Source organism: Melanerpes formicivorus, unplaced genomic scaffold (assembly GCF_026170545.1).
Source record: "Melanerpes formicivorus ecotype bairdi unplaced genomic scaffold, bMelFor1.0.p_v2 SCAF_6, whole genome shotgun sequence".
NCBI lineage: Eukaryota > Metazoa > Chordata > Aves > Piciformes > Picidae > Melanerpes > Melanerpes formicivorus.
Window position 1 is genome coordinate 27,174,150 of NW_027142358.1, and position 27,061 is coordinate 27,201,210.

Genomic DNA, 27,061 nt, shown 5'->3' on the forward strand with positions numbered 1-27,061 from the left:
GAAAGAAGTACAGCCTGCTTGTATTTGTCAACACCAGATGGATCAAGCCCTTCTTTCTTCTTCATGAGGCAGAGGAGGACATTCTATCCTCACAGCAGAGGAGTTCAAGCCCTCTGATCATCTCTGTGGCCCTCCTCTGGCCCCACTCCAAAAGGTCCATGTCTCTCCTGTGCTGAGGACTCCAGAGCTGGCCCCAGCAGTGCAGGTGGGGTCTCAGCAGAGCAGAGGGATGGAGTCTTCTCCCTCAGCCTGCTGGCCAACAGTAGCTTTATGAATTGATCTGTTCTGGATCTTGTGTTAATTGCTACTAATTGGTTTGTGCAATGATACCACATCTAATCTCTGAGGTGCAACAGGTGTCTCAGAGAGTGGTAATTCCCATCTCTACAGAGCTTTTGCTACTCTTTTCAGAGATGATGCCATCACCTGAAAGGAGTATTCCCATCACTGTGAGGGGCTTTCTTATGCAGGTATGCAGGAGCTTCTTTCTTTTTTTCCCCAGTGAAATGAATTGTCATGGCAGAATAGAGAAAGATATGTAAGGAGCAGACTGAGAGGGAACCATCTTAATGCTGATCAGTATCTAAAGGCTGAAGGTCAAGATGATGGGGCTGGGCTCTTTTCACTGGTACCCAGTGACAGGACAAGGGGCAGTGGGCTCAAACTGGAACCCAGAAGGTTCCATCTGAAGAGCTTTGCTATGAGTGTGGCAGGGCACTGGAGCATGCTGGCCCAGAAAGGTTGTGGAGTCTCCTTTGGAAACTTTCAAAATTCACCTGGGCATTTCTATCCTGTGCAGCCTGTTCTGGGTGACCCTGCTTTAGCAGGGGGCTTAGACTAGTTAATCTCCAGAACATCCCTTCCAACCCCCACATTCTGTGATGCTAACTGCAGAATTATTTTACAATTGCCTTAGAAAGGAGCATTCAGAGGCTGTTTTGTCTTGTTGCATGGCTTCAGTGCTGCCTTCCAAATTTCACTGTACTCATAATGAATTTATTGACTGATCAAAACCCAAGCCCTAATTACAGAGCTCTTGTACTTACTATGATCTTATCAGAAGACAAATTAAGCACTTTGCTGTGCAAAAATGATCAGTAATGTCTTTATAGTTTCCTAGAGATTTTTATCTTCTTTCAAGTATCACATAAACTTCTTCAACATAAATTCTCATTGTTAGTTCTTTGATTCCATGAGCTGATAGCAAACCTAACACTGAAGGCAGGTAGTTAACAGGCCACTCAAAAGCTTGTGTTGGAAATCAGAAGAACAGGCTGTACAGTTTATTGATTTAGTGGTGTGTAACATCACTCACTATTGATCTTGCTTTCGTTAGACTACAAAAAAAAAAATTAGCAGTGGGTTCATTATGGCTTAGCAGTCTCCAAAGAATACCTATTCCCTAGCAGAATTATGATTTATGTGGAGCTGCAAGGGAAGGACCAAGCCTGTCAGTCGTAGCAGTTGTTGAAATGTATTTGAGATAAGTAGCGACGGACCAGGTTAACTTGGGAACTTGATTCTAGTTGTTGGGTTTTCTCTTGATTATGGCATTGCAGCTTTCCAAATCAATTTGTTTTCCTTACTTGCTTTTCTGTAATTATACACCTCCAAGAAAGTGATTGCTTTGCTTATCCATCCTACTAAAAAGAAAGCTCTTGAAAGCACAAACCTTTGCAGTCTGTAGGCCTTGAATTTTGGTATCAGAAAATTCTGAGAGGTCGTGATGAACCTTCAAAAAGTTTTTTACACACTTTATGGTCATCCATTTCTTGTAGAAGGGTGTCAGAGACACAGCCTTTTATGCAAACCCTTTTATGGTTTGTTTTCTGAGAGCAAAACGAAGTACTTGTACCTCACTGTAGGTTTCTCCTTCACAAGACGCTTTTTAAAAGAACATTGTGAAATGACAGAGTTCTTCAAAATAGTCTGAATTGCCACTGGCATTTTTTCTGTTTTGTCCTAATGCAGCACCTTGGATGTAATTCCCCTCTTAACTTCAGGCTGCTGCTCTGTTTTCTGTGATCTCCTGTAAAGAAAAAATTCCCTGCGATTACTGGAAATAGAGGGGCTGGTGGCTGGCTAACAAAGATTGGAGCTCAGAATTAAACTCAGTAAAAGGAATCACCTTAACAAAGCATCAGTTGCCCATCAGATTACAAGAATAATTTCAGAGTTTCTGATGGAAAGTTTCAAAGGGCTCTGAAGCAGCCAGGGCAAAACAATAGAATAACTAAGGTTGGAAAAGATCTTTACGATCATTGGGTTCAACTGTTAACACCACCAAACCCTGTCCCAAAGCACCATGTTTACACAGTTTTTGAACACCTCCAAGGTATTCCAATGCCTGACCACTCTTTCAGTGAAGATATTTTTCCTAATATCCAATCTAAACCTCCCCTGGTGCAACTTGAGGCCATTTTCTGTTGTTCTACCACTTGTTACTTGGGGAAGAGACCAACCTCCACCTCACTATAACCTCCTTTCAGTGAGTTGTAGAGAGCCAGGAGGTTTCCCCTCAACCTTCTTTTCTCCAGGTTAAACAACCTCAGTTCCCTTAGCTGCTTCTCATAAGCCTTGTTCTCTAGACCCTTCACCAGCTTTTGTGGCCCTTCTCTAGAAATAAAGATGTTTGTGAATCAAATGCAAGCAGAAGCAGACACCATCAAGAGTTTCTGGACAGATGATGTCTTCCTCAAAAGAGCAGAATAAATTGTAAAAGCCAAGTGGAGCCATGTGAGAAGGAAGAACACATGTTGAATGCTGTATACTCTTGTGTAAGGATATAGACCTCCTTAGCTGTTATTAAACAAGTGTTTGGGGAACTATCTCGTTGCTTCAGAAAAATCAGGGGAAGGTGTGTGCCTTGAGTCTGACTGTGATTCCTGGGGAGAAGGGAAGAACGTTTGGAACTGTCACAGCCCGTTAAATCTGAAGTACTGTGTGTTGGCATTGCCTACTCTAAGGTGGTGGGGAAAATACAGCAACCCCAAGGTCTATCACTCTGTAACAAAATGTATTGCTTTGCTGTCTCACTGGTTTTCTCCCCATGTAGATCAGCCCACTGCGGCCACAGAGACCAAAAAGCCAAGTCATAAATGTTATGTCGAGTGAAAGACGTTTCTCCGTCTCTCCGTCACCACCCAGCACCCAAATGACACCGCCCCCAATAACTCCACGGACAAAACTTTCTTTCAGCATACAGTCCAGTAAGTCTTTAATTTTATCTGTACTTTCTTTGCCTAGCACATTCTAGACAAAAGACTCCTGTCGTAGAACTGTAGAATGGCTTAGCTTGGAAGGGACTGTAGAGATTATCTACTCTAACCTCTATACCATGGGCAGGGACACCTCTTAACTAGATCTGGTTGCTCAAGGCCTTGTCCAAGCTAGCCATGAACACCTCCAGGCAACCCATTCCAGAGTCTCACCAGCCTCATACTGAAGAACTTCTTCCTAGGATCTAGCCTAAACCTACTCTCCCTCAGTTTAAAACCATCTCCCTTGTCCTATCACTAGACACAATTATGAAAACTCCCTCTCCAGCTTTCCTTTGGGTTTCCTTCAGGTATTGGAAGGCAGCTGTAAGGTCTCGCTGGAGTCTTCTCCAAGCTGAACAACCCCAGTTTCCTCAGTCTATCCTCATAACAGAAGTACTCCACCCCATGGATTGTTTTTGTGGCTGTCTGGTATTTGTTCTGTGGTGTCTGTGGTCTACCTGCACCCTTCTTTGACTTCTTTCAGTTACTCAATCCCATTTCCATGGGATTCCCTGCAGGAACAAGGCCCTACCACTTAACATCATGTTCCATGCATTTGTCAGCAAAAATTCTTTCAATATTTTACAAATCAAGCAAAACTGCTGCATTGGAAAAGTTTCCTTTTTAAGTAATCATTAACAATTACTTAGGTATAGAGTAGCTGTCAAAAATTAGTGTTGTACTTGATTGTGTATTGGATTTAGGGTATTGTAGAACATAAAAGCTGAAAAAAAAGCAATCTTTTAATATAATTGTACCTTGAAAGAACTTTTGTTTGCTGTGTAGTGAGTACAAGCCAGAAGGGAGGAAAAAACCCAAAGTCAATCTTTTTGATGTATTTTTTTGCTTGACATTGACATCTGTCCTTGAGTAAAATATCATCTCTTTGTTTCAGTCTTCAGGAAACCCTGTTGCAAAACTGGCTGTAATACAACAGCTATTTCTTTTATAGTAGTGTTATCCTGAAATCCAGAGCTTTCAATTGCCAACATGTGACCAAAAGAAAAGCCAAAGGGGCTTTTTGATACATGTACCCAAATGCTGGCACAATAGTCAAGAGTTCAATGGGTTTCCTCAGCCTGGAGGAGAGAAGGCTCCAGGGAGACCTTCTGGTGGCTTTCCAGTACTTAAAGGGGCTGATAAGAAAGATGGGACCAGACTTTTAGTAGAGCCTCTTGTCACAGGACAAGGGGTAATGGTTTTAAACTAGAAGAGGGAGGTTTAGGCTAGAGAGAAGGAAGATATGTTTTGCAATGAGGGTGGTGAAATGCTGGCACAGGTTCTCCAGAGAGGGGGTAGACACCCCATCCCTAGTACCATTCCAGATTGGGTTGGATGAGACTCTGAGCAACCTACTCTAGTTGAAGATGTCCCTGCTGACTGCAGGAGGGTTGGCTGGACTAGATGACCTTTAAAGGCCCCTTCCCACCCAAACCAGTCTGTATTTCTGTTCTATGATTCTGTGTTAGATTGGCCACTGGAATGGCCTGCCCAGGGAGGTGGTGGAGTCACCATCACTGGAGGTGTTTAGGAAGAGACTGGATGGGGTGCTTGGTGCCATGGTTTAGTCGATTAGGTGGTGTTGGGTGATAGGTTAGACTCGATGGTCTCAAAGGTCTTTTCCAACCTGGTTTATTCTAGTCTAGTCTAGTCTAATTCTATTCTATTCCTATTTCTATTCTATTCTAAAAGGAGAATAGGTGATCAGCTTTAAAAAAATCACATTTGACAGGCTCACTGTTTTAATTGCTTTTTTGATACCTTTTCCTTTAAACAGTGAAAGTTCTGGAAAATGTTTATTGCCAAATGCAGGTATATGTGCTGTGAGCAGGAATGTGTTTATTCTACAAATCTGTAGCAACAAAATTGTCTTCTCCAAGACATGTAGCTTTGTTTTAATGATTTGCAGTTGTTGGTTGCAAACATGTGGAAGGGGACAAAAAAAGTGCAAATCAATGCAGCATTTCCTGTGAAAAGTCACACAAGTCTTTTGAAAACTGTGAAGTCTCTCCTTTCTTTAAAGTTTTGATAGGCAAGAACTACCGGTATGATAAAAAATAGAAAAACACAGAAGTAGAGTAGAATAGAACAGAACAGAATAGAATAGAAAGAATTAACCAGGTTGGAAAATACCTTTGAAATCATCGAGTCAAACCTGTCATCCATCACTATCTAATCATCTAAACCATGGCACCAAGTGCCCCCATCCAGTCTCTTCCTGAACACCTCCAGTGATGGTGACTCTACCACCTCCCTGGGCAGCCCATTCCAACGGTCACTCACTCTTTCTATGAAGAACTTCTTCCTAACATCCAGCTTAAACCTCCCCTGGCGCAGCTTGAGACTGTGTCCTCTTGTTCTGGTGCTGGTTGCCTGGGAGAAAAGAACAACCCCCACCTGGCTACAACTTCCCTTCAGGTAGTTGTAGAGAGCAATAAGGTCTCCCCTGAGCCTCCTCTTCTCTAGGCTAAGCAACCTCAGCTCCCTCAGCCTCTCCTCATAGGGCTTGTGCTCCAGACCCCTCACCAACTTTATTGCTTTTCTCTGGACACGTTCCAGCAAGTCAACATCCTTCCTAAACTGAGGAGCCCAGAACTGGACACAGGACTCAAGGTGTGGCCTAACCAGTGCTGAGTACAGGGGCAGAATGATCTCCCTGCTCCTGCTGGCCACACTATTCCTGATACAGGCCAGAATGCCATTTGCCTTCTTGGTCACCTGGGCACACTGCAGGCTCACATTTAGCCTACTATTGACCAGTATCCCCAGGTCCCTTTCTGCCTGGCCACTCTCCATCCACTCTGACCCCAGCCTGTAGCACTGCATGGGGTTGTTGTGGCCAGTGTGTAGAACCCGGCACTTGGATGTGTTAAATCTCATGCCCTTGGACTCTGTCCCTCTGTACAGTCTGTCAAAGTCCCTCTGCAGAGCCTTCCTACCCTCTAACAGATCAACTCCTGCCCCCAAGTTGGTGTCATCTGCAAACTTACTGATAATGGACTCAATACCCTCATCCAGATCATTGATAGAGTATATAGAGTATATCTAATCCTGCAAAAAATACTCTTTGAGTTGGATAATGTCATCCCATGAACATTTTATTAAGACAAATTTGATCTCTTTTATTAAGAATTGTCTTGAGCTATTAGGTTTTTCTGAAAATATTTATGTGCTGGAGATTTATGGAGGCTGTGAACAATAGGTTCAGCTTATTGCAGACTCATGGGGCTCGTCCATAATCATGTGAGGAATTGCAGAGATACAGAATGTGAGGAATTCTAAGAATGAAGCAGCGATTTTGATGCAGAAAGTGGCTAAAAGCAGCTAATGGGTTGCTAAGCAATACTGCTTGCTTGTTAGCTGGCAGTTTAAGAGAATGGAGTGTAAAATTTGGGCATTACAAAGAAAAAAACCCACCAAAATCTAATTGATCTCTTGCAGCTCAAGATATCCCCAGCAGCTCACATCCAGTAAGGAATAAATATTCAGACCATCCTAGTTGGATAAAACACCTTGAATAATAATAGCAAACCAGAAATGATCAGTAATTATTTGTATGGTGACTGACTTAGTGAGGTATACTTCAGCTCAGCTGAGCAGGAGAAAATTAATAGGTCTGTAGCAAATAGATCTTCTCAAAGTACAACTGAAAATGACTGAAGTTTGTGTTGTAAATCTGTTTCTGCAGTGGGGTGGATGACTCCTGAATGTCATTAAGTTTAGCAAGAGATTAGATAATCGAGGCAAATAATTCTTTCTGCTATGGAATATTTTTGTTCTACTAAATAGTTGGCCACACTGAATGCAGATATGTTGCCCCCTCTCTGGGGATGTTCAGCACCAGGCTGCATGAGGCCTTGAGAATCCTGGTGTAGTGGGAGATGTCCCTGCCCACGGCAGGAGGCTTGGAACTAGATGATCTTTAAGATCCCATCCAACCCAAACCATTCCATGATTGTATGAATTATTAAGTGTTCACACTGATGGAAATACTCTGTCTGCATTCACAAGGAGTTATTGCTCTCTTGCAAGAGGATGAGTTTGTGAAGGTGCCACGTAAAGCCTGTATGAACACAGTGGGGGCAGCAGAACAGAATAGAATAGAATAGAATAGAATAGAATAAACCAGGTTGGAAGAGACCTTCAAGATCATCGAGTCTAACCTATCATCCAACACCACCCAACCAACTAAACCATGCAACCTAGCACCCTATCAAGTCTCCTCCTGAACACCTCCAGTGATGGTGACTCCACCACCTCCTTAGAGCTGCAATACCGGCTGGGGAATGTAGGGAAAGGGACAGAAGCAGAGGAAGACATGTTTTAGCACCAGACTTCCTTCCCTTCAGGTAGTTGTAGACAGCCATAAGGTCACCCCTGAGTCTCCTCTTCTCCAGGCTAAGCAGCCCCAGCTTCCTCAGAGAAAGCTATGAGAAATCCAGGTCTTGGAGGACAGGCACCACTTTTCAGTCTGATGTAGTGGAAGCCACTGAAAGTTTGAAGTCCCAGGATGGGAAATATTCTTCCTGGCGTGGTTGGAAGTTCAACTGAAAGGATGAAAAGTAAAATTACAGTTTTCAGTGACAAATCAATACAGGGACCTTCCAGTTAAATTGTGTTAGTGAGAGGCCATTCCAGAGAAGAATAACAAGACACTTTTTGTAAGATATTGATAAGAGCCTTGCAATAACAACATCTGCTTAAACGAGTCCTCCTCTTGGTTCACAAATCAGCAAGTGAAATAAAAACACCTCTTTCACTTTTTTTCATTTCCTGAATGAAAACACTTCCCTAATTGATCAAAAATAAATTAAGTTTCTTATCTCACAATGCTCAGAGTGGATTTTGCCTGTGTTAGAACAACTGAATACCCCAAAATACACCGTGGGTGGATTTTCACACAGAAACCTATGTATCACCCCAGGCCTCAGGAAATTTTATTGTCCCTCAGGCTATTTGCCTTTGCAGCAGGTACCTGCTAGGATTTATCTGTGAAGAAAAGGGGCCTTTCTACCCAGCAAACCATAATCATAAATGTTTTGTACTTCCTCTTGCATGATTTTATTTGCTCAACAGCTAATGGCTGCTCATTTATTGTAGTTACCTGGAATTTGAAAGTTTTTGAGAGAGAGATGTTATTAATTATAGGCTTTCGTTTGTGCGTTTTTATTAACCAGAAGCTTTTATTTTACTGTGAGAAAGTAAATAAAGCTGAGCTGGGTTATATATTTTTAGGGCACATACCAAAACTTTTGTGGTGCATTAAATGTACAAGGTGAGAATGCACAGCTTAGAGCTGAGAAAATGGTACTTGCTAAGCTAGGGATATTTTGGTGTGAAATCCCAATTAAAAGTGTCTATTAAAAAGAGGGGGCTGTTCAAGGATCCTGATTGTATCCTAAAAAAATTAGCCCAGTGTGAATCCACACCCCATCAATGTGTGAGTTTCTGCAGAGGGACCTCGACAGGCTGGACAGATGGGCAGAGTCCAACGGCATGAGATTTAACACATCCGAGTGCCGGGTTCTGCACATTGGCCACAACAACCCCATGCAGTGCTACAGGCTGAGGTCAGAGTGGCTGGAGAGCAGCCAGGTAGAGAGGGACCTGGGGGTACTGGTTGATGGTAGGATGAACATGAGCCTGCAGTGTGCCCAAGCAGCCAAGAGGGCCAATGACATCCTGGCCTGCATCAAGAACAGTGTGGCCAGCAGGAGCAGGGAGGTCATTCTGCCCCTGTACGCTGCACTGGTTAGGCCACACCTTGAGTCCTGTGTCCAGTTGTGGGCCCCTCAGTTTAGGAAGGAGGTTGACTTACTGGAATGAGTCCAGAGAAGGGCAACAAAGTTGGTGAGGGGTTTGGAACACAAGCCCTATGAGGAGAGACTGAGGGAGCTGGGGTTGCTCAGCCTGGAGAGGAGGAGGCTCAGGGGTGACCTTATTGCTCTCTACAACTACCTGAAGGGAAGTTGTAGACAGGAGGATGTCGGTCTCTTCTCCCAGGCAGCCAGTACCAGAACAAGAGGACACAGTCTCAGGCTGCACCAGGGGAGGTTTAGGTTGGATGTTAAGAAGTTCTATACAGAGAGAGTGATTGCCCATTGGAATGGGCTGCCTGGGGAGGTGGTGGAGTCACCATCATTGGAGGTGTTCAGGAGGAGACTTGATGGAGTGCTTGATGCCATGGGTTAGCTGTTTGGGTGGGTTGGATTGGTTAATGGGTTGGACACGATGATCTTGAAGGTCCCTTCCAACCTGGTTTATTATTACCAGATGGACCTGGTACTTAGGGACATGGTTTAGTGGTGGTCTTGCAGTGCTGGGTTATAGGTTGGACTGGATAGTCATGAAGATCTCTTCCAACAAAATATGTTCTGTGATTCTGTGTGTCTTGAAAGTATCATAGAATCACAGAATTGTCAGGGTTGGAAGGGACCTCAAGGCGTCATCTAGTTCCAACCCCCCTGCCATGGGCAGGGACACCTCCCACTACATCAGGTTGCTCAGAGCCACATCCAGCCTGGAGTTAAAAACCTCCAGAGATGAGGCTTCTGCCACCTCCCTGGCCAACCTTTTGCAGTGTCTCACCACCCTCATGGTGAAGAGAGTCTCCAGAGAAGGATAGTCCACACCTTCTCTGGGCAGCCTGTTCCAGTGCTTTTGTCATCCTTACAGTAAAGAAGTTTTTTCTCATGTTAAGGTGGAACTTCCTGTCATTAGATGAGCTGCAAATAATTATAGAGGCAGTGAAGAGCAGATACTGAATGTGCAGCATTGTCACTGTATCAGTGCCATAAGAACTGGTGCAGTCTGGATCTCTGGATTCCATTCACTTACTGAAAGAGTTAACTGAGTGTTGTCTTTTACAGACCTGGAGCTAAATGGTATGTCTAGCTCTGACATCCCTGATGTTCCTCCTCCTCTGCCTCTCAAAGGAAGTATGGCTGACTATGGGAACCTCATGGAAAGTCAAGACTTGATCAGCCCAACGACCTCTCCCCCTGCCCATCAAAGGGTGAGTCCCAGAAAAGATGATAATTTCCTACAGTTTTCTTGGCTTTTATACCTTGAGCAAGCCACAGCGAGATGTAATCCTGCTTGTGGACATTTCAGCAGATCCAGACACTTCCACATCTGCAAACAAGTGTCTGGAGTGTGAGGGAACAGCATCACTCATGGGGACCGAGCTGAAGGGAGGTTGGATTTGTTCTGGTGGAGACAACTAAGAAAAATGTTGTTAGCAGTGTTGGTAAGGGAGCTTTAACCGACAGTATATAGTCTCAGCAGCAAATTAGATTTAACAGCCTTTCAGTCCTCTCCCAGGAAAGGAAATAAAACATGTACTAACATCTTTCCTTTCTGGAGCTCTGTTCTGTCGGCTTTCAATCGCCACTTGTTTCCTACAGGCAAACACACGTGCGCCCTTTGAGGGAAGGAGCTCAGAAACACTCTTCATCATCAACAAGGCTTTCAGATTTCTGAAGGAAATACACTTTTTCAACTTTGTTTCCTGTATCTTGGAGGCTTTTAAAAATAATTTGGTCCTTTTCTTTAAAGCAGCACTTTTGAGAAGGGCCATTTATTTTCTCTTTGAAGAAAAAAGCCGTTTTAAAGATGTCTCAGGAGTTGACCCAGGATGGATCTTGGGTGCCCACCAAAGCCTTTCTACCACTCCCCTCTTCAACTCAACAGGGGAGAGAAAATAGGCTCGTGGGTCAAGATAAGGACAGGAAGATCACTAACCAGTTACCATCATGGGCAGACCAGACTCAGCTTGGGGAAATTGGTCTCATTTATTAGCAATCAAATGCAAGCAGGATAATGAGAAATAAAACCAAATACTGAAAGACATTCCCTTCTAGAGAAGCCACCCCTGTAGCCCAACCACTACCAAGACCGTGCCACACAAACCCAGTACAAGAGGTTTTCTTGCCTTTGACTTTGAAAGGTATAACACTGGCCAAGCTGTTATTTTGTGGAATAATTCCATCAGCAGCAGTGACTCTTTTGTTTGCAGAGGTATCTTCCAGGATTTCTCTGAAGTTCCCCATTGAAATGAAATGCTGTTGAGTAATTTGCTTTTCACGGTTAGAGAAAGCATCCTTGATCCCAGCAGAGAAAGAGGCAGGCAGGAATTGAGTTGTAACGCTGGGAATAGTTTTGTTTGACACAAATCATCACAGTGCACAGCACTACACAAATCTGGCTTTTTTCATTGCTGAAACTGTGACTGTGTTGTTGCAGGAATGTAGTATTTCCAGCCTAAATGGAGGGGGGGATCATCCCAGATACAGAAGTAATTTCAGGAATTGTATGCATATATTGAAATGTTGTCTATTCCCATCCTCTGTTCCATGGCTCCACCCCATGGCTGGGCGGTTTTAGTAAGTATTTTAATTAAACTTTTTTTTTAATAACCCTTTTCCTCTTAATTTCCATCAAAGTATGCTAAGCTCTTACCCATTTCCTTGGCTTCTGTCTCAGAGGCCAGCTCTTGCTTGACCTGAATACAGACCTCCAAGTGGAAAATTACAGAATGTACAGGAGGGCTGCCAGGACTTTTGTCTAAGGAATCCATCTTCATGAAGATACCTGAGAAATTCAAATTAGCTTGCAGATTTCTTGAATGCTTTCCTGTGAGAGCTCCAGAGCAGTAAATCCATTTTGTATGATATACTGTAAGTTTCAGGTCATGGGAGTAGCTCAGGATTGCTAATGTGAATTCAGAATAGAATAGAATAGAATAGGCCAGGTTGGAAGAGACCTTTGAGATCATTGAGTCCAACCTCTCATCCAACACCATCTAATCAACTAAACCATGGCACCAAGTGCATCAGCCAGGCTCTCCCTAAACACCTCCAGGGACGGTGATTCCACCACCTCCCTGGGCAGCACATCCCAATGGCCAATCTCTCTTTCTGGGAAGAATTTCTTCCTAACATTCAGCCTGACCCTCCCTTGGCACAGCTTGAGACTGTGTCCTCTTGTTCTGGTGCCTGGGAGAAGAGACCAACCCCCACCTGGCTACAACCTCCCTGCAGGGAGTTGTGGAGAGCAAGGTCTCCCCTGAGCCTCCTCTTCTCTAGGCTAAGCAACCCCAGCTCCCTCAGCCTCTCCTCACAGGGCTAGCTCGAGACAGTTTCTAGCTCAAGACATTAAACAGCCAGATGATAAAAAATATGCTGGGAAATAAAAACCCCAATAACCAGTTTCTTTTTCCCATCCCTGTGAGGCTGTTGGAGGGGGTTCCAATCAGTGGACACATGCTAGATATTTACTGTCCTGCTAGCAAAGACCATCTTGCTGTGATGGTTGGAGCTCAGACCTGAAGACAACTCAGGTTCCAGGCTCAGTCTCATTGAGGTTGGAGATGTGACCTTGTGGAGCTCTGGTACCTGTCATGAGCAGGGTTTCCGCATCATTAAATGGATGTTCATAAAAATAGGAGCAATATGCTCTCCTGCCTTTGTGCAAAGTTTTATTCTGCCCTTCATTTTTCTTTTCTCTTTACAGTCTTTACCTCCCAGAGTCCTTTCATATTCTTCTTTTAGTATATTTTCTAATTGTAAAGATGGACCCCCGTTAGGTGTTGAAGGACCTCAGGATTTAAGTGTAGCTCAGAAGTGCTATCAGATGTAGGCTGAGTCACTTTAGCTAACTGTCCAAAGTTTCCTTCAGCATCTGTATTTTTAGAAACTATTACAAGGTGAGTTTCAAAGTCTGTTCAGCTTGGTGAAAAGAAGGCTCCAGAGGGACCTCATCGTGGCCTTCCAGTACCTGAAAGGGGTCTAGAAGAAAGCTGGGAAGGGACTTTTTACAAAGGCTTGTAGCATAGGATGAGGGAGAATGGATTGAAGCTTGAGGAGAGCAGATTTTGACTGGATATTAGGAAGAAATTCTTTACAGTGAGGGTGGTGAGATGCTGGAACAGGTTGCCTGGGGAGGTTGTGCATGCCCCCTCCCTGGAGGTGTTCAAGGCCAGACAGGATGAGGGCTTGAGCAACCTGGACTAATGGAAGGTGTTTCCACCCATGGCAGGTGTTCAAGGCCAGATAGGATGAAGGCTTGAGCAACCTGGGCTAGTGGAAGGCGTTTCCACCCATGGCAGGGGGTTGGAACTAGATGATCTTTAAGGTCCCTTCCAACCCAAACCATTCTATGAATCTGAAAATGGAGCTAATGCAGATTTGTCACAAAGCCACATGTAATAGCCTTAGAGTTAATTTCAGAAAAGGCTTCTAGTCTTGTAACAATCACTCTGCACATTTATTTCATCAGTCTTGTAGGAAGGAAGCTGTTAAAGAACATAAAGAAAATGAGTAGTGCCGGGCATGAAAGATCAGATGGGTTCTTATTACTGCTGTGATTAAATCTTGCTTTGCAGTTTTTAGTGCCTTCTGTTTTCCTGGGTCAAACAGCTACACACATACTTCACAACTTTCTAATTCTCTGCCTGGTAAACTGATCATCTTTTAAATTACACAGGCTTTGTATCAGTGAAGAAAAATCAGTAAAGAATATTACAGATAAGATTATCTTGGTAGCTTTTAAACTGGCAGTATCTGCCTGTGTGAGAAATCATTACATTGTTCACTCTGGTTGCCTTGCAGCCAGTTATGAAAACCTAAAACCAGTGCTGCAGTGAACTGAAAAGCATGCAATGATAAATGCACCGACTGCTTCAAATCAAACTGCCAGCAATAGTGTCATTTAGTGTCTGAGATGGTGATCTTTAATCATTTGGAGCCCACTGTTAGCTGGGTCTAACTAAGGTCTTTTATCCAGGTGATCACCTAATTACGATTTTCTGATTGTCCTCTTATTCATTGTTAACTGTGAGACCCTTACATATATTTTCTTGCACTGTGTGATTTGTTCAGCTAAAAATGTCCTTAATAATAGATGGGAACATAAAAAAAGAAGTCTATGACTCCTGCAAGGATTATTATTACATCAAGGGATTCCTTTAGGCATTTCTCGTTCCCTATGGGTTCATCCATACCCTTGCATACAAATCAGCTGCCTGCTTGGTATTCACAGCGAGGAGGGAAACTCAAAGGGAATAGACAAAGGAGCACTTACATTTATAATAGCAGCTCTAACACTTACTAAGTATCAGGTAATGGTTTGGAGGAGAACATCCTGCTCAGTCTGGCACAGATGGAGAACTGGGCAAGGGGGAACAGCCAAGGCTGAGCAGTGTGTAATGGTGAGGACCAGAATAGTCTCACAGGGCTGATGGTGACTGCTTGTTTAGGCTCTCTAGGATCCTGTTACATGAGGAATGTTCAGACTGGTGATTTGGGTATCATGGCAGTGTTCACACAAGAAGGAAAAATACAGGGGGGGTTATGTGTTGTGATACATAGAGTGTAGTGTTGATCACTGTCTCTTACAGTCACTGCATTGAGCAGAAAAATGCCTTAAAAGAAACATACAGTTTTCATGCAGAGAGAGAAAAAGAGTTGAGGCTGGAGACCCAGCTGGAGCCACAGAATTCATAGAATCACAGAATGGTGTAGATTGGAAGGGTCCTTTAAAAGTTATCTAATCCAACCAACCTGCAGTCAGTAGGGACATCTTCAGTTAGAGCCCCAACCAACCTGACCTGCAATGGTTCCAGGGACAGAGCATCTACTCCCTCTCTGGGCAACCTGGGCCAGTGTTTAACTATCCTCTGTGTAAAAAATGTCTTCATTTTCTCTAGTCTAAATCTCCTTCATTTTGTTTCAAACCATCACCCTTCATTCTGTCACAAGAGGCCCTGCTAAATAGTCCGTCCCTGTCTTTCATGTAGCTTCCCTCAAGTACTGAAAGGCTGCTCTAAGGTCTCCTTCTCCAAGCTTAACAACCCCAGCTCTCTCAGCCTGTCCTCACAGCAGAGGGGTTCCAGCCATCAGACCATTTTTGTTGGGAGCACTAGTTAAGAGTTGGCAATTGTTTCTTCCCTGATGTTATTTTTCAGGAGAAATTCTTCCTTGCTAAGTGCCTCACACAGCCCTCTGACTCCATGTCAGCAGGGGCTTGTGAGGAAGTAAGGTGGTACCACCAGCTTGGGACTCATAGCACTGGTTCAGTGGCCCAAGGCTCACTCTCCACTTACCACAGCAGGGAGAATTCAGTTGTTAGGAACATTATCCTGTGGATATGTTGGAAAAGCTGAAGTTGGAAATGATGAATCCATTATATTAAACTAGAAAGTTGACTTTGAGGACTGCATTTGCTCACAAATGGAAATAAATGTCTCTTCTCTGTTTGATGCACCAAACATTGGAACAGGCTGCTCAGGGAGGTGGTGAAGTCAACATCCCTGGAGGTGTTTAAAAGATGTGTGGATGTGGTGCTGAGGGACATGGACATGATGATCTCAGAGGCCTCTTCCAACCTTCATAGTTCCATGATTCTATAAGTTCTTAAGCCACAGGCTTTTCATGAACACAGGCTTATGACCAAAGGCTTTCCATTATGTGTAGGATTTAAAATGTACCCAAAAGGGAGAAGAAAAAAAAAGGGGGGAAGAAATTTGGGGGTTATTTACCATCTGATAATTATTTTACCTGCTGGAGATGGGAAGCATTGCAGATCCTTCCTTTAGTGCAAAGTTTCCTCCACCTCCCACCTCGTTCGGGCCAGGGTTCATTGGGTTAAGCTCTTGCCAAGCAAAGAGTTTCTAAAAAGCTCAGACTCACTTTTTAATAAGTCTCAAAATCAATGAACCACCACTGCTTATTGCAGGAGTTTGAGTGAAAAATGTGTTCTTCCACCGTCTGCCTGGAGATACAGAGCCTGTGATGTGTCCCTGAGCAGCACCCTTGATTTTGTTTTGGAAAGGACCATCTCGCTGCCCTCAGCCTGATCATCGGCAGGCTTTGCTCTGGCCAACTGGTAACACATTTGTTTATTGGTCTCGCTGGGCCATGGCCTTCAATAAGAAATAGAGTTTCAGTCTGGGGTTTAAACCTAATTCTGAGAGTATTGCTCATAACTCTTGTGGTCTGTTTATGTACAGACCAGAGCAGAACAGCAGTGCTTTAGAAAATCAAGTTAGTCGGCACGATCTGAAGTACTAATGGCCTCCACATGCAGAAATGTGGTTCAACAGAGGGAAAATCACATTAGCTCTGTCTAACACAGATGGCACGCAAAGGGAGCAAAGTCCTCAGTGCATGAGGGGTGCAGAGCTCTGAAAGTTTCAGCTCTCCCTGTTGTCTGCTGCCATCACCCCCAAAGGAGCATCGCACTGCTCATCCAACAGAAGAAAAAAAAAAAGGAAGAATCTGAGGTAGATTTGAAGCAATTAATGTTGCCTGTTTTGAGGGAACTTTCATATTGTCCAAGGAGGGGAGTGAGACACCTCTGCTGTGACACCAGGCTGAGGTTGGGGTTGTTCAGCCTGGAGAAAAGAAGGCTCCAGGGAGACCTTCTTGTGGCTTTTCAGTACTTAAAGGAGACCTGGAAAAAAGATGAGGACAATCATTCTAGCAGAGCCCATTCTGAAAGGACAAAGGGTGACAGTTTGAAACTTTAAAAAAGAGAAGTTATTCTAGATGTAAGGAAGAAATGTTTGACACTGAGGGTGGTGAAACACTGTCCCAGGCTGCCCGGAGAGGTGGGAGATGCCCCATCCCTGGAACCATTGCAGGTCAGGTTGTTTGGGGCTCTGAGCAACCTGCTTGAGTTGAAAATGTCCCTGCTGACTGCAGGAGGGTTGAACTAGATGACCTTTAAAGCTCCCTTCCAATCCAAACCAGGCTGTGATATCTCTACAACTGCCTGAAAGAGCAAGGTGGGGTGGGGACCGGACTCTTCTCCCAGGTAACAAGTGACAGGATGAGAGGAAATGGACCTAAGTTGCACCAGGGGAGGTTTAGGTTGGATTTTAAGAAAAAGTTTCTCCACCAAAAGGATCATTGGACACTGGGACAGGAAGTAGTGGAGGCCTGCTCCCTGGAGCTGTTTAAAAGACATTTGGATGAGGTGCTAAAGACATGCTCTCATAGCGTTGTACGGGGAGATGTTAGGTTATGGTTAGACTTGCTCTTAAGGTCTTTTCCAACCAGGCTATTCTATGGTTCTATGTTTAGCACATGGTGGGTAAGAGCAGACAAAGCACCTTCTGCAGAAGGACTCGTTCAGTTATAGATTCACAGAATTCTTTTGGTTAGAAAGGACCTATTAGAACATTGAGTCCAAGTGTTACCTAACTCTACCAAGGCTGGTGTTAAACCATGTCCCTCAGCACCACATCGCTGCCTCTTTTAAACATCTCAAGGGATGGGAATTCAACCACCTCCCTGGGCAGCCTGGTCCAATGTTCAAGAACCCTTTCAGGGAAGAAGTTTCTTCTAAGGTCCAACCTAAAGTACACTCCAGCAAGTGCAGCTAATGGCTCTGTCAAAAGAAACTCCAAGAGATGAAGTATGAGGACAGAATTAAATCAGTCATTATACATCGATTACCTGCAGTATTATCCACATATCTTTGTTCCCTGGGTCAAACAACCAATTAGCTTAAACTGTCTATAATTTGGTTCACATGAGTGGAGTCGAGTTGATTCTCTCCACTGGCACATCATTTCTCTTTCAGAATGGGAGTGTTACTCCATCAAGACCTCACGTTATCTGTTATTTTTCATTGCAGAGATGAAATTAAGCAAGTTGCTACTTGTCAGGCAATGCAGCTCCTTGCTAAAAGCAAAGTGTAAGTGAGAAGGAGCAATTCAGAGCTCCAGATTTGGACTCGATGGTCTTAGAGGTCTTCTCCAGCCAAAACAATTCTGTGATTCTGTGACACAGTCCCATGTAGCTGCTAGTCAGTGTAGACAATAAGGAAATTAGAGTAAGGAGTGATGGTTTTAAGCCAAAGGAGAGAGATTTAGACTAGATGGAAGGTGGTGAGACACTGGCCCATACTGCCCAGAGAGGTGGTAAATGCTCCATCCCTGGAAACATTCCAGGTCAAGTTTTTTTGGGCTCTGAGCAACCCGCTCTAGTTGCAGCCTGCTGACTGCAGAGGGATTGGGCTAGATGACCTTTAAAGTACCCTTCCAACCCAAACCATTCTATGATTCTATTTACATCTCATTTCTACTGCTTCTGACCCAATTAGGTCTGTTTATCCTTCAAGGTAAAGGTTTTTTTTCTTGATTGAATGTCCATAGTTTGTTGTATTGCTGGTCATTTAATTGCAAAGAAAAACAGTTATACAGGAAGACATTTCCTGCAGTGTCACAAGGACCATCTTTGGGAATCAGATTTTGTTCAGTTTTGTTGACTTTTAAGAGATTATTTTTGGGTTTGTAATTGGGGAAACAAAACCAACCAAAAAAAGAGACAACATCTTTGTGGGTGCCGTGGACAGTGGCATTGAGTGCACCCTCGGCAAGTTTGCTGATGACACCAAGCTGTGTGGTGCAGCAGACACACTGGAGGGAAGGGAGGCCATCCAGAGGGACCTTGACAGGCTGGAGAGGTGGGCACAAGCCAACCTCATGAAGTTCAATAAGAGCAAGTGCAGGGTCCTGCATCTGGGTCAAGGCAATCCCAGGCACAAATACAGGCTGGGCAGTGACTGGCTGGAAAGCAGCCCTGAGGAGAGAGACTTGGGGGTGCTGGTGGACAAGAAGCTCAACATGAGCTCTCAATGTGCACTTGCAGCCCGCAAAGCCAATCAGATCCTGGGCTGCATCAGGAGAAGTGTGGCTAGCAGGTCGAGGGAGGTGATCCTCCCCCTCTACTCAGCTCTGGTGAGCCCCCACCTGGAGTACTGCCTCCAGTTCTGGAGCCCCTATTACAAGAGGGATGTGGAGGTGCTGGAATGTGTCCAGAGAAGGGCCACAAGGATGATCAGAGGGCTGGAGCACCTCTCCTATGAGGACAGACTGAAGGAGTTGGGGCTGTTCAGTCTGCAGAAGAGAAGGCTCCCAGGTGACCTAATTGTGGCCTTCCAGTATCTGAAGGGGGCCTACAGGAAGGCTGGGGAAGGACTTCTCAGGATCTCAGGTAGTGATAGGACTAGGGGGAATGGAATGAAGCTGGAGGTGGGGAGATTCAGGCTGGATGTGAGGAGGAGGTTCTTCACCATGAGAGTGGTGAAGCCCTGGAATGTGTTGTCCAGGGAGGTGGTCGAGGCCCCGTCCCTGGAGGTGTTTAAGCCCAGGCTGGATGAGGCTCTGTCCAGCCTGATCTAGTGTGGGGTGTCCCTGCTCATGGCAGGGGGGTTGGAACTAGATGATCCTTGTGGTCCCTTCCAACCCTGACTGATACTATGATACTATCATACTATGATACAAACAAACCCCCCCTAACACTGTAGTATCTCATTTTTTGCTTTCACAGGGTAGGAAAAAAAATGCTTCTTTTTTTTTTTGGTGGTCTTTAATTGATTTTTACTGCACCCTGGATGTGTACAGCATAGCGTGGTCTCTATGTCTGTAAGAGAATGGAGACCAATGTTTTTAAATCTGATTCTTTTCTCTATCAGAACACCACCAAAAAAAAAAAACCAAAAGAAAGAAGAGGAACAAAACCCAACAACAAACAAATGGGAGCGATTTCATGTTCAAGGCAGAAGGAACAGATTGCTTCTGTGTTTGCAGATGTGCCTTTTACATAAGGTTTCTGCTTCCCCTGAGGTAGCTGTGAGTCAAAGATTCTTGCCCAAAATAGGTCTGAATGTGAAGCAGCAGCCTCTGTAGTTTTGTCAGAGAGGGAAAGCACGTGTCAGGATTTGGTGGGTTCACAATTAACCACTGAAATACAAAGATCAACTCTACAAAGCAGTTGCTAATTAAACTGAAAATCCAGGGGAAAGTGTTGTTTTGTGTTTCAAAGTTTCTAAGAGAAAGCAGAGCAAAACTGAACTTCCTAAGCCTAATAGTCATAGAACTGTTTTTTGTTGGAAAGGACTTTTGAGAACTCTACCAAGGCTGGTGCTAAACTGTCCCTCAGCACCACATCTCTGCAGCTCTTAAATACCCCCATGGATGGGGATTCATCCACCTCTCTGTGGAGCCTGTTCCAATGTTTGAGAACCTTTTCAGTGAAGAAGTTTCTGCTAATATGCAACCTAAACCTCCCCTGGTGCAGCTTGAGGCCATTTCTTCCTGTCTGATCTCTTCTTACCTGTTCCTTGGGAGAAGAGACCAACCCCCACCTGTCTCCCAACGTCCTTTCAGGCAGCAGAAGAGAGCCAGAAGGTCTCCCCTCAGCCTCCTTTTCTCCAGACTGAACAGCCCCAGTTTCATCAGATACTCCTCACCAAAGCTGTTGTCCAGACTCGTCACCAGCTTTTATTGCCCTTCTCTGCACATGCTACAGCATCTCAATGTCCTTCTTGTAGTGAGGGGTCCAAAACTGAACCCATTTCTTGAGGTGTAGCCTCCCAAGTGCTGAGTACAGGATCAGAATGATTTTCTGAGTGTGATACTAGGGGGAGAGGGAAAGTGTGCTTGAATTTCTTCCTGTGCTGGAATAACTGGGAGCATGGACCAGCCCTGGGAGGGGTGGCTGGGTCTGGAGTGGCACCAGTTCCACACTGGCACATTTTGTCACACCAATTCCTCAATTATGTTGCCCTGACAGGCATTACACATTCTACTTAATATATTCACTGGTAGCTTTATTATATAAATGAACATGTACTAAATTTATCTGACTTTCTAATGGAAATTGTAAATTCAATTATAATAATTATCTACCTATCTCTGTTATTTCTTTCTGCCTAATTTGCTTGCAGAACCTAAGCTCTGGAAGGTTTTGTGCTTGTTATTTATAGCCTATATATTTAGCTTATTCTCATTGTATTTGCCTTGTATCTGTTCCTCCAAAGCAGGTTTTCAGGGAGAGTTTGATTGTTCTCTGATCAGGATGGTGGGCTCATTTGTTTGAGAAATGCCTTTGATCTGATTGAATTGAGATTTATTGCCAATATGCTGTTATTCACATTCACAATGGATATTCACAAATGATGCTATCAGCAAGGTTAGTTTCTTCCTAGTGAGAAATACCAAGTTAAAAGATTTCTGAGAGCAAAGCACTGAGGAAATTCTGATGGTTTGTGATGTGTTTGAGAGGGGCACCTGGTTTATTTAGTTATTAAATTAATGTCATCTCTGTGGTAGGGTGATTCAGCCTGGAGAAGAGCAGGCTTAGAGCAGCTTTATTTTTAACAGGGCTACAGGAGAGCTGGAGAGGGACTTTTTACAAAGGCATGGACAAGGGGTAATGGCTTTAAACTGGAAGAAGCTGGATTTAAGTTAGACATCAGGCAGAAGTTCTTCACCGAGAGGGTGGCAAGGCACTGGAACAGGTTCCCCAGAGAAATTGTGGATCATCCAACCCTGGAAGTGCTCAAAGCCAGGCTGGATGGGGCCTTGGGCAGCTGGGTCTGGTAGGAGGTGTCCCTGCCCAGGGTAGAGGGTTGGAGCTAGATTCTATGAGGATTTCCTGCATGGTGCACACTGATGCTCTGCAGACCACCAGCATCTCCAAAAGTTTGCCCAGAGCCTCAGCCTGGACACAGGACTGTAATTCAGCAGCTCCTCAAGGATGTTGAAAACTGCAGACCACCTTTGAATGGTTGAAATTAAGTAATCATGCAATGCACTGGGTTGGAAGGGACCTCTAGAGGTCATCTAGTCCAACTCCCCCACCTCCTGCAGTAAGCAGGGATATCCCCAACTATTCCACCTCTTACTCAGGTGCCTCAGTAGGGATTCTGGAGCTAACTTAACATACCAGGTTAATACAGTATTTGGGCAGATAGAGGAAATGTTTCATGGTTCTGACTGTAATGCTTGAGAGACAGATCACAGCAGTGACATTTTAGCTAAAATAAACCCAAACAAGCCTTTGGGCTTGCATTTAGTAAAATAAAGTTCTTATTTTATCTACTTTTCATGTTAGTCTCTTGATTTTCTGACTTGGAGATCATTGTATCCTGCTGTAAGTCAGGGTTTGAGCCTGCTCTGGAAAATGAGTGCTGCTTACTCAGCAGGGTTTCCTTGTGTGCATTTCAAGCAGCAGTGCCCTTTTGAGACTCAAACCTTTTAATAACCTGGTGGTTTCTTCAACAGAGCCAAGATAAACTTTAACTGAACTGTGAATGTGAAAGTCTTAAGTGCCAAATATGCTCAGTCCTGGAACGCCTCTTTTACAAAGAAAAGCTGAGAGAGTTGGGGTTGTTCAACCTGGAGAAGAGAAGGATCCAGAGAGAGACCTTATAGCAGCCCTTCAGTACTTAAGGGGGGGCCTGAAAGAAATCTGGCCTGCCAGTGTGCAGTCTGAGCTTTTGGTTTAGTCTACAGTTAGCTAAACTGTGTGGTAAAAGCTCCAGATATATGCTGGCTGGAAATATGCGTGGAAGAGGGCAGGAGAGCATCAAGTTACCTTAAAGATACTTTTCCCCTTCTACTCTTACACATGTCTGGAACATCCCAGTCAGAAAGTTTCAGGAGTATTAGGAGACTCTCCAGGCTTCTTCTGCCCTGTGACAGAAGAAAGACTGAACTATCCTGCCATCTCCCTGAACCTTTCTTTTGGAGAGCAGCTTGGGATATCTTTTAAAAGGAAGGGTCTTGTTTCACAGAATCACAGAATCACCAAGGTTGGAAGAAACCTCAAAGATGTGTTTTCACATGATTTACCAGTTGCTTGTCTACCAGTTTTTCACTGTGATTGAGCAATCATAGGAGAGCTTAAGTTGGAAGGAATCGTCTACTCCAACATCCCTGTCATGGGCAGGGACACCTCTCAAGTAGATTTGGTTGCTCAAGGCTTCATCCAGCCTGGTCTTGAATACCTCCAGGGAAGGGATATCCATAATCTCTCTGGGTAATTCCAGAGTCTCACCACCCTCATACTAAAGATCTTCCTAAGATTCAGTCAAAACCTACTCTCCCTCAGCTTAAAACCGTTTCCCTTTGTCCTATCGCTAGACACCCTTATGAAAAGTCTCCCTCCAGCCTTCCTGTAGGATACCTTTGGGTATTGGAAGGCAGCTATAAGGATCCCCCAGAGTCTTCTCTTCTCCAGACTGAACAACCCCAGCTCCCTCAACCTATCCACATAGGAGAGGTACTTCAGCCCTTGGATCATCCTTGTGGTCCTCCTCTGGACCCATTCCAACAGTCTGTGTCCTTCTTATGATGGGGACACCAGAACTGGGCACAGTATTCATTGTTTGTACTGTCCAAGACATTAGTAAAAGTTGGAAGATGAGTAGCAAGATTGGAATTGTAGGACATGCAGTGCAGCACTGAGGCTTTTCAAGTGTTTGAGCTGTTCCTGTAGCACTGATGAAGGCAATCTGGCAGAGCTGGTGTATGTCGGTGGGATTTACGTGTCAGCACGTGGAGCCAGCATTCAGCGTGGGGTGGGTGAGGTGGGAAGGGTACACTGAGACCTGAACAAGTGGAAAGGAAAAAACATCATTATCCTTGGAGAAGAACAAAAGGTTCTTCTCCAAGTTGCTGGCTGAGCAGGGGAAGAATCTTAGGGATAAACAAAACCACAGCAGCATTTATGAGCTGTGACACTGCAGTGCAGCGATGGGAAACCTGGAATGGCTGCAGAGCCAAAATGCTATAGAAAACCTGGGTGCAAAGTGTGAGAGCAAATTGCAGTGCTCTCAAGCTCTTTCAGAAACACATTTGATCATGATTCTATGCATGTGATTGAACGTGATGAAAAAAGAAGTCTTCATTTCCATAATGACTTTTAATTTGTCTAATTACGGGGTGAGTCTAACCACGGGTGCTGCTGTTCTCTTGTGTGATGTATGAAGTGATTTAAAAGATGTATGTTTGAACAGTCTGCTCTGAATGGTTTAACTGAATGTCTAACAGAGGATTGCAAGTTACTTCTCTCTTCAATTATTTTTTAATAATTATTTGTCTTCTAAATGTGCAAAATATACCAAAATAACAGAAAACCAACGAAGCTTTTGCTCCAGCTTGGCTTTTCAGCTCTGTAGGGCTTGGAGGCTGAGGGCAATCGATACAGACCAAGAAATCAATATCCTATCATGATACAAAGTGGGGAATTATAAACTTCTCCAGTGCTTTCAAAAGATTTTTCCTGAAATACTGAGCTAATTAATCATGAACCCATGAGAGATTTTTCTCGTTGTCAAAAGTTGTGTTTTAAGCTAACGGCCAGGAGCGTTTGGTATTCACAGTACAAAATTCTGTGGAGAAGCTTTCAGGAGTCAGAGAGCTGCAGACTTACCTGCAGTTAGATATGAAACAGTAAATGTCTGAGAGTCACACAGTCTGTCAAAATTAGTCTCTGTCTGCTAACACACTCTATCAAAATTGGTTTCTTCCAGCACCTGCCACCTCCACTCCCCAGCAAGACTCCCCCGCCTCCGCCTCCAAAGACAACTCGGAAGCAAACGTCTGTTGACTCTGGGATTGTCCAGTGAAGGAAGGAAGCATTGTTGTTGTCCAAAGATAAAGCTGTAACAATTCATTTCCCTAAGTGTTTTATGGTATATAATATTTACCTCATTCAGGCGTGCAGTATCTAACATTTAGTGCAATGACTCTAACTCCGTAAGAAATCCTTGCCTAGCCGTGTGTCGGAAGCAACACTACACCCCACGTCCCTTACCCCTTTCTGGGGTTATTCCCTCCCAGAACTTGAAAGAAATCTGAATTTCTACTTGAGACTGGGGGGTGTGCATCAACTGACAGTACCCTCATCCTAAACCACCTCCCTGCTTCTTCTGGATAACTTCAGGCACGTAGGTATAGCTGTGGAAATTAAAGAGCTGAATATTTTGTACCTAAAGCGTTTAGGTAGCTGTGGAGTTTAAAATGAGCTGAGTATTTTGTACCTAATCTCAGTGTATATAGGAATCAATGATGATAACCACATGGAATTCAGTGCACGTTGGAGTAGGCTTCACAAGAAGGAGAAGCCCCAAATTCTGCCCAGGGCTACAAATCAAGACACAGCTTATCTGTGAAATGTGCCTTCTGTATTGCAAAGAAGCTGGTTGCTAATGGGCTCTGTCAAAGGAGGTGATGGGTCATCTCCGTTTTCATTCAGTTGGCCCTTCTGCCAGGGCCATGATCAATTCATTCAGTTGGCCCTTCTGCCAGGGCCATGATCAAGGGGTAAAGCATGGAAGCCTTTGAGGTTTTCTTTAGGAAAAGAAAACAGAGGAGGCTGATAGGAGACGACTCCTGGTCATTCAGAACCTGGTGGCTGAGTGCAGGAATGGGAAGAGCTTTTCCTTTTCTCCTTTAATGTGTAATATTTCATGTGGATTAGGATGAACTGAATGGGATCACTTTGTCCTTGTGCCATCATTCTGTACAGCGTTTGTATATATGATGGTTTTTAGACTGTTTTAATTTTTATGGTGCCTGCTTTTCACGTAATAATGACTTAATGTGCCTGCAAAGGATGCCTTGCCTACTTTTAATTTCCTAATTGCTGAAAGTGTTAAAACAAAAAGAAAAACAGAAGAAAAAAGAACAAAAAAGGGCAATTTGTTTGCCAGCTATTAGGCTCTGAGAAATATCAGACAATGATGATGGGGTGGGGTATTGGGAGGGAGGAAGGAAACTAACTTTATATTGTAGCTTCTTTTTTTTTTACTGCCATCAGTTGTTTTTTTTTTTTTTTACTATCTACAATGTTTTTACTCTTACAGTAGATTGTTTTTAAATATACCACTGACTCAAAAATAAAATAAAAATACTATTTTAAAATACTTGCTTAAGAAAATGGACGCACTTGACCTTTCCTTGTTGGTTTTGGGATCCTCCTTTCAGGAGCTGCTGCGCTCTCCAGAGGGGTATGTATACATTTACCTTCTTGTTTTCTTCTGAACAGTCTTGAGGGAGCCTGTGGTAAAGCTGAAGTCTTGTCATCCTCCTCTGTCTGTTCCTGGCTGTATGTGCCACTGGGATCAAACACCTCAGCACTGGAAACATGCCTCTTCCTATCCTGTTGATATTCATAAGGGTAGCTTGCTTGCCTTTAAGTTATAAGTTGTTGCTGAACACTTCAGAAAATATAAGGTTTGTGTAACAATTTCTACTTCAATATCAAGAGTTAGGGAGGGATCGGCCACCAGACAACTTCCAGAGGCTCTCCACGCACCCCTCTCCCTTCCCAACGGGAAGAGATGGGGAACAAAGGAGGGAGAGTGGTGGGTTGGGAAAGAAAACCAAACCAGCTCTAATTGAAATGCTAGCAACAAAATGAAATAGATGCAAATAGATACAAACCAATATGGAACACAGCACCTTGATGGCAATGATGTTAACCATTGTCACCACTGATGCTGGGGGCAGGCGCTGGGGAAGTCCCAGGCTGGACTCAGCAGCGGATGGGAACCAGATTCAGCAGCCAGATTTAGGAATACACAGATTGGAAGGCAGAAGGGACAGAGCCTTCCTGGGACAGCAGCTGGTGAAGGGGAGACTTGACGCTGGTGATCTCAGCTTTCTCCTGAAGATGATGTCCGCAAGACGGTGAGTTTAGGGTTGCTTGTCCTGTCAGCTTCTTCCTGCAGGTGCCACCTCTGACTTACAGCACCTCAATGTAGTACGTAAGATTTAGTAATGACTTTGGTCTGCCCCCCAACCCTTGGTGCTAACTAGAAGCAGCCACGGTCTGTGCAAACCTGCCCTGAACTTCAGAAAGTGACTGAGCTGAGAAGTGAAATCACTGAACAGAATTAGTTCTGTTCTAACTCAAACCAGGACACTCAAGTAGCTGCTACATGATGCAAGTAGCAGGCAGAATCATGATATACAGAGCAGTGAAACAATAATGTTCTTACAA

General features: G+C 44.1%; 1 protein-coding gene across 3 annotated transcripts in view; it reads left to right on the top strand.

Annotated features, from left to right (window-relative positions):
• Window positions 1-26,004, top strand: part of DOCK1 (dedicator of cytokinesis 1) — a 383,983-nt gene extending 357,979 nt beyond the window's left edge. For all 3 annotated transcript variants that reach the window (XM_068140207.1, XM_068140209.1, XM_068140208.1), the window contains exons 50-52: window positions 3,056-3,209; window positions 10,130-10,275; window positions 24,588-26,004. In XM_068140207.1, coding sequence (XP_067996308.1) covers window positions 3,056-3,209; window positions 10,130-10,275; window positions 24,588-24,683 — 396 coding nt within the window. In that variant the 3' untranslated portion in view covers window positions 24,684-26,004. The remainder of the gene's footprint in view (window positions 1-3,055; window positions 3,210-10,129; window positions 10,276-24,587) is intronic.
• The last annotated feature ends 1,057 nt before the right edge of the window (window positions 26,005-27,061 follow it).